We start from the raw sequence: 8,339 nt of genomic DNA, 5'->3' as shown, positions 1-8,339 counted from the left end.
GAGGCCGTACATCATGTGTGAAGATAAATCCCACAAAATCTCTTATGACACAAAATGTCTTATTAACAACTGAACAATGGTACTCTTGTTTTATTTATTGTCAAAGTCAGTGTCAGGGGTCAGTATTAGCTTTAACTGCTATGGGTTAACATTCAGTAACATTCTGTTGTTGCAATCAACAGGCATGAACTGAGTCAAACTGAGCTGAACTGCTGATGGAGTTTAGCTGTGGCACTTTACCGTATTTCCTTACATGAACGATTTCCTTGTGGGTTAATAATTAACATTATTTGCTAAAAGGTTACACATTTTAACACATTCAATTTCACATTTTGCATTCATGTCGGCAACCCATCCAGATGCAAACAAAATATCTGGTCATTTATTAGATGGACACGCCCTAGATCTCTCCCTCCTTAATCGGCCTATCTTTACCAGATGTACACATATAAACACACCTGCTTGTATGATCTGAGCTACATGTACGCGTGTCTGTCCAGTTAAAGAGAAGCGACTCCAGCAGCACTCCTGTTCTCTGGTCATCCTGTCAGAAATGTCTGCAGATTACTTTGGTTGGACCTATATACGGAGCAATAATGCAAGAAACGCTACTTCCACCGTGGCTCTCAACAATCCGGGAGATATCAGCGTTATTGTGATTTACTTTTTGGTTGTCCTGGGTGTTGGAATATGGGTGAGTTGTTCAATCTTATAGTTAACCATTCTTCCCTGTGAATAGTTAACTCCTCGCCAGTTTTATAGTTGTGAGGGTTTGTTTTACTGGTAAAAAAAAAAAAAAATCAGTCAGTATGGAGCCACAGTGGGAAACGTAATGTGGTTTTATACACTGGAGATGTCAAATTAATTATGTGCTAATATAAGATGCAGCGGCGGTCAGCGCTGTTGCCTCACAGCGAGAAGGCCCCAGGTTCAAGCCCCGGCCGACCCGGGGCCTTTCTGTGCGGAGCTTGCAAGTTCTCCCCGTGCTTGCGTGGGTGCTCTTCGGGTGCTCCGGCTTCCTCCCACAGTCCAAAGACATGCATAGGTTGATTGGTGTCTCTAAATTGCCCATAGGAGTGATTGTGTGTGTGTGTTCGTCTGTGTGTTATTCTCGCCCGCAGCTGGCTGGGATTGGCCCCGTGACCCCGTTTGGGACTAAGCAGTTTAGAAAATGGATGGATGGGTCTTGTTTGAACCTCTTTACAACCTGCACTTTGGAGTAAATGAGAAATAATCAAGTTGATTTACATTGTGCAATCACAGTGTCTTGTTCATCAGCCTGGTTGAGCTGCTTTATAGCAGATCAGTGAATTTTTATGCTTCAGACTTCATATTTAGTAATATTTGACTACATTATACTGTTAGGTATTTTTAGTCGTTTAGATATTGGATAGATACTTTATGTATTAGAAATGTTTAGTGGAGATAGGATGTCTAGTTAGACTGTTAAATGCTTAGTCATGTTTATGAGTTTCTACAGGGTACATCTGGTCAAGGATAACTAGAGAGAAGAGTTGATGACTGTCAGCAGACAGGGTGTTTAATATTATTATTATGACATGTATAACTGTAGCCTTAGCCATAATATGTTCTTATGTTTAAGACACGACATGTTCTAGAGGTTGTGAGAATGTTTTTAGTTACACACCACTTAATCAACAGACATACACACACACATGGATTTGCTTCATGTTTTGACTACTGCTATGACCAGCTGCAAAGCTGGTAACAGAGACGTCTCGGTTGACGTTTCTGTGTAATATGGTGCTAGCCCAAACGAGGTGATATAATGTATAGGCCTGGTGGGCTCAGGGTCTTTCATCTTACATCTGCCTGCGTGCATGGTGGAGGTGCAAGATACTTGAGCGTGTAATGTTAATTTTACCTGTGATCCTTTGAATAAATCAGCACTGTTTTGAAGTTACTGGGACTGTCTCATCTCTCAGAGTTAGCAATGGTAAGACAAACCATATCCTACAATACGCAGTAATATTCTTGTGATTTGAGTGTTTTTTTAGTTGTATGTCATGTTCATTTACTGTCACAGCAGCTGTATATAAAAAAAATGTAGTCATTAACAAATAGTAATTGTGTGAGGATTTGTTGCTGTTTTGCAGATATTTTTACTGTTTCTCTAAAGTGAACCTTTCTCCTGTTGCAGGCTATGGTTAGCACGAACCGAGCCACAGTCGGTGGCTACTTCCTTGCAGGAAGGAGTATGGTGTGGTGGCCGGTGGGTAGTGCTCAAAATAAGATAAATAGCCATTAATGATATTGTAAAATATGATAGTGTGTGTCATAAATGAAGCACTTTTCACAATAACAGGTTTTATTGGAGTAATTACATTAATTTTATAGTACTTACTGATTTTAATGATGATGTGATGTCATAAACTCTTTAGCTGGAATTTCAGTTCATTTCCTGTAGACTTATCCTAACCCTAATACCTAAACACCTGACCCTAACCTTAAACCATGTTGCCACCCAGAGATTGATCCCCACAAGGAAAACCTCTGCATGTCCACCACTCACAAATTTAACTATGTACTCCACAGATCGGCGCTTCGCTCTTCGCCAGTAACATTGGCAGTGGCCACTTTGTAGGAATTGCCGGGACTGCTCTAGCCATTGGTGGATTTGAATGGAATGTGAGTGATTGTGTCCAGTGTGCCAATTATACCGTTATCACTTTTTTTTACACAAATGTGTTTCTAACCTGTGGCTCAGTTATCATCAGTTTTCTCTGTGGGGTGAGCTAGTAATTGTCTCACCCTGCAGAGAATGGAAGAAAACAGAACAGCAACTTTAGTCAACTTCATAAGAACATTTTCAGCAAATCTGGCATCAATTATTTACTGTTTGCGTTGTTGTATGTTTGTTTGTTCCAGGCTCTTATTGTGGTCATCATTCTGGGATGGCTCTTTGTGCCCATCTACATTAAAGCTGGGGTAAACAAAAAATAGGCCATAAAAACTCAGATTGTTTTTATACATGTACATATTTTTTCCCTTGTGGAAGACTGTGAAAATAGCCACATCAGTAAAACAAATACAAGTAAAATCTCATGGGTTTTGGATGTGTATAGGTGGTCACCATGCCTGAATACCTGAAGAAGAGATTTGGAGGACAACGTATTCGCATCTATCTCTCTGTGCTGTCCCTCTTCCTGTATGTTTTCACCAAGATCTCGGTAAGTCTGTCTAACATGTCATATGTGCCAGTAATGGATGATATTGACTGAAAAGATGATTACCCTCTCTCCTCTGCACTCAGGCGGACATGTTCTCCGGTGCCATTTTTATCAACCAGGCTCTTGGGTTAAATATCTACCTAGCTGTTATCATGCTTCTGCTGATTACTGCATTGTACACTGTCACAGGTTGGTTCACTTTGGATACATTAGTCTGTGTCCACCGATTTCACAGATCATCGTTTTACTCAGAAAGTAGTCTTATCTACTTTATTAATATCCTCATAAATGGGGGATAAGGGGATAAAGTCTTCTTAAGGTCATATGCAGAGAAATTGACACACCTGTCCACTATCTTCTTGGTTAGTTTATCTGTGGTGTGTTGTGGTTGATAACCCACAGACTGCCATTAGGAGGAAAATGGTTTGGTTACTGTTATGTAATGATGCATCCACACTTTATAGGATGAGCAGTGAAGCATTATAATAACACAGCTGAGATGAACTGGATCATGTACAGAGTTAACTCGCTCCAATAAGCTGTCATTTACATTAAAGGTGATGAAATGTGTTCATTTTGGTTGAAAAACGTATTCATTGGTAACATATTGTATCTCAGGTGGACTGGCTGCAGTGATCTACACAGACACCTTGCAAACCATCATCATGCTTGTTGGATCATTTATCCTGATGGGCTTTGGTAAGGTGTATTACTTTTCGTTACAATGACAGGATGAATCATGGTTGTGCATGGCATCAAACTGTTGAGAAGTAAAGCTCAATCTAAGTTAATCTAACTTCTTTTCAGCTTTCAATGAGGTGGGAGGCTTTGAGAACTTCCAGCGGCTCTACATGGAGGCCATTCCTCAACTGACAACTAACATCAGTGAAAAGTGCTACACACCTCGAGCAGACTCCTTCCATATTTTCAGGGATGCAATTACAGGAGACCTGCCCTGGCCTGGCCTGGTGTTCGGACTCACCATTCAGGCCACCTGGTACTGGTGCACTGATCAGGTGGGTGACCGGCGTAGTGAATGTACTATACTGTACCTGTGCTAACTCACTGATTGTAAACACTAGTACTTGTCAGAAACGGAGCGCAATGCGGCCGAAAAGTGTTAGGTGAACTCATTAAATGGCCAGACGAGGAAGTAATGAACAAAAACCCGTCTCTTTAATAAGAGAACTAACATAAACAAAAAACCATACAAAACACAGTGGAAACACAAAACTCACGGTCGGTATAACAGTCCGAGATCAGAGCCAGCAAACACATACATCCAGGGGAATCCAAAACGCGTTGACCAAAGATAAGTTCATTAAGCCGATACACAGAAGCAGTCCGAAATAAGAGGGCAAGGCAGAACAGAATAATCCAAGGTAACAGTCCGGGTCAGAAACACAAGATACCAAAACCGAAGGAAAGCTGGAGAGTCAGAGCCTGGGTCTAGAACAATCTGGCAGCGTCCTTGTGGGAGGACGCTGCCTAAATAGAGGTGTAAACAGGTGCAAACAATAATGAAGCAGGTGAAACTAATGTGAGTGATGAAGAACGTAAAAAGACCGAAACTAAGGTGAAACAAAAACAGGAAATAATGTCAAAATAAAAGCCGGACGGGAAGCAGCAGAACCGAATCATGACAGTACTGTATATTTGTAGTCATAAACCTACACACACAGACTCATTCATGTGATTCCCACACATGTATGTCCCTTTATCTAGCCTGATTTTATGAGACTAAATAGTCTGAGTTGGTCTGCTTTTACCTTAATGCGCTCCCAGACACAAAGATAAGAGAAAGACCGGTGCTGGATCTCAGTGGAGAGCTATAGATGATAATTCAACTGTTGCTATCTGGCACAAACACATTATGGTCATATTTTATTTTATTTTAGAATAGTGTGGAACATTTCTATTCATATACCCATAGATCTACTGTTGTTTGTATCATGCATTTTTGATCTTTTACCAACTGCTGTTTTTCTGTAGGTTATTGTCCAGCGCTGCCTCTCAGCCAAAAATCTATCTCATGTTAAGGCAGGCTGTATTTTATGCGGTTACCTAAAGCTGCTGCCAATGTTCCTCATGGTTTTCCCCGGGATGATCAGCAGGATTCTCTATACTGGTGAGTTTGTTTGTTTGTTTTTGCTGCAGTTCATGCACATCTTGTCGCAAAAATGATCATGAACTCAAATGATTGTTTCAAATGTTTCTGTTTTATTCATTTTATTCTAGATGTGGTAGCTTGTGTGGAACCAGCTGAATGTATAAAATACTGTGGCGCCAGTGTGGGCTGTACCAACATTGCTTATCCTAGAATGGTGGTGGAGCTCATGCCCAATGGTGGGTGACTAAAGACATTTCATGAGCTGAGAATGCAAACTGCAGCCTTTTTCTTTCCTCTCTCTGTGCTCTTAAACTTTTATTTCATTGATTTCAGGTCTGCGAGGTCTCATGCTGTCTGTGATGCTGGCCTCTCTGATGAGCTCACTTACCTCGATCTTCAACAGCGCCAGTACCCTCTTCACCATGGACATCTACACTAAAATTCGCCGCTCTGCCAGGGAGAAGGAACTCATGATTGCTGGCAGGTAAAACACATGTGTCTGGGCAAGGCAAATGCAATTCAAAGTGCTCAACACAATGCACACTGATGGAAAACCATCAAAATATTAAAAAGATAAAACATCAACATACATAAATAGATAAAACATTAGAATCCAAATTACATAAAAGCAACAGTTGCATGACAATGACACTTAGACGTTTAATATGATTTCTAATGATTGTTCATATATGACAGCCTATATCCGTATGTGCCTAATTGCTGCTACTTCCACATATGCATATAGAGTGTTTATCTTGGCGCTGATTGGTGTGAGCATAGCATGGATCCCTGTGGTGCAGACAGCCCAGAGTGGACAGCTCTTTGACTACATCCAGTCCATTACCAGCTACCTCACCCCACCTGTTGCAGCCGTCTTCATGCTTGCCATTTTCTGCAAGCGTGTCAATGAGTCTGTGAGTTGCCTCTTGAATTATCTTTTAGCTTACATATTCAAATGATAATACCAATTTAATATAGAGAAAATCTATTGCCTGTTACATTTTGGCACGATGGCAGTTCTGTCAGGCTATACTTGGATATGGTGATGCTTTGAGCAAAATGCTAGCGAGTACAGTGTTGTCAGTACATGTCATAATAATCTTTGTGTTGCATGTTGACTTGGAAGTTCCCAAGTCTCAGCTTGCTTCCTCTTCTAAAACCACAACATCCCCTTTTAAAATTTTGACTTTTCCTTTGATTAAAAGGATTAGATAAAATGTATTACTTAGCAAGGCTTAGAGGTGCTGTTATATTGAGAGTTTTTATGCTAAACAAAGCGATGTGATGCTAACTATAGCTTTACATTTATTCAACAAACTTGGGACCAGTATTAACGTTCTCATGGGGGGTAGGGGTAGGGTAGGGTAGAACCTTGTAACTCTCAGTAAAACAATCAATATAATTTAAATGCCACCTTGTGAAGATGTTTTTCTTCAGTGAATAGAAACACTGTTTTAATACAAATGTCTGTGTCTAAACTGGTTGTCCTGTTTCTTTCGTTCCTCAGGGTGCATTTTACGGCCTCACTATTGGCTTGTGCATCGGCCTGGCCAGGATGTTTACTGAGTTTGGTTACGGGACAGGCAGCTGTGTTAACCCCAGTAACTGTCCCACCATCATCTGTGGAGTCCATTACCTCTACTTCTCCATCATCCTGTTTGTTGTCTCCTGTATCATCATCCTGGGAATCTCTCTCATGACCAAACCCATCGCTGACAAGCATGTAGGTGATCGCTGGAAGATAAGGCTGGATAAATCAATATTGCCTAATCACAACCATTCACTTGAAGACACTGTCATGATAACCTTTATGAATATTTAGTTTCAACCCATGTGTTGTGTTTGTTTAGTTGTATCGACTGTGTTGGAGCCTGAGGAACTGTACAGAGGAGAGGGAGGACTTGGAACAGGATGACTGGGTTGATAACAATGATTCCGACTCAATGGATACAGAAGGTAAACAACAGCATAAACATACATGCAGTAGATGCATTCACACACACAAAAAGAGCGAGAGAAAGAAATACACACACCCACACACAAGCAGAATGTCCTCACTGTGCCTGTATTTTCCATCACAGAACCTAACAAGAAGCCTGGCTTCTTTAAGAAGGCATTGATGTGCTTCTGTGGCCTGGAGGAGAAAAAAGCCCCCAAACTGACCGAAGAGGAGCAAGCAGAGTTGCAGAGAAAGCTCACAGACACCACAGAGGTGCCAATGTGGAAGAATATCGTCAACGCCAACGCCCTCATCCTCCTTTGTGTGGCTGTTTTCATGCATGGGTTTTTTGGTTAAAAACTGATATTACAATGGTAGTGACAACATTCATTTTATAAATGTAAATTATTACCACATGGACTGTTCAAAAGCCTGCGCGTATGTTGTTTATAGCACATCCTGGATATGACGTATATATATATATATATATATATATATTGCTAGGGTAGTGACTATCTAAAGCTTAATATTCTACAGAAATGCTGTAAAAAATGGGATATATATTATTTTAAATAATGGCATATTCACACATCTGTATGCTACAGATTGTTCTGAGCCCCTGTACACCTGTAGACCATCCAGTGTCGTTTATGACTTTTCTTCCTTGTCTTTATCGCCACTTTTTTTTAGCATAAGCATAATGATAGAGGACAAGAGGTGGCTGCGTAAAACAGCTCCTGAATGACACAACAGGGTGCTTCCCTTCACCTGACAAGACTGTGGCCAATCTGATTAACGTAGCTGGAACCTATTATATAATTTGTGATGACAGCGGCATGTTCTTGTTCACATGAAGCCGATAAAGTAATCAGAATAGCTTTAGCATTAGCAGTAATGTATGTAAAGACCTTACTACACTTATTCTCACTCAACTGAAATGCTTCTTTATTGTCTGGTGGACTTTGAAGTTTACATGGGGATGTGAAAGTAAAGTGAGTCAGGTTCATTTTTATAACACTTCTTATGTGTTTTAATTCAGGTTGCTGATTTAAATGATAAAGAATTAAAAAGTGATTACATGACAAACAAAATGTCCATA

The 8,339-nt window shown here is 40.5% G+C and overlaps 1 protein-coding gene across 1 annotated transcript; it reads left to right on the top strand.

Moving 5' to 3' along the window:
• Positions 1 to 391: 391 nt before the first annotated feature.
• Positions 392 to 7,698, top strand: slc5a1 (solute carrier family 5 member 1). The gene is made up of 15 exons (XM_020606001.1): positions 392 to 694; positions 2,162 to 2,233; positions 2,557 to 2,649; positions 2,890 to 2,949; positions 3,087 to 3,191; positions 3,275 to 3,380; positions 3,810 to 3,890; positions 3,999 to 4,207; positions 5,184 to 5,319; positions 5,430 to 5,537; positions 5,635 to 5,785; positions 6,047 to 6,215; positions 6,809 to 7,024; positions 7,152 to 7,257; positions 7,383 to 7,698. Exons 1-15 carry the CDS (start codon positions 554 to 556, stop codon positions 7,595 to 7,597), a joined length of 1,968 nt encoding a protein of 655 aa, XP_020461657.1. The 5' UTR covers positions 392 to 553; the 3' UTR covers positions 7,598 to 7,698.
• The last annotated feature ends 641 nt before the right edge of the window (positions 7,699 to 8,339 follow it).

Source organism: Monopterus albus, unplaced genomic scaffold, assembly GCF_001952655.1.
Source record: "Monopterus albus unplaced genomic scaffold, M_albus_1.0 scaffold75.1, whole genome shotgun sequence".
In the NCBI taxonomy this organism is placed as follows: Eukaryota; Metazoa; Chordata; class Actinopteri; order Synbranchiformes; family Synbranchidae; genus Monopterus; species Monopterus albus.
This window is presented reverse-complemented; position numbering and strand designations above follow the sequence as displayed.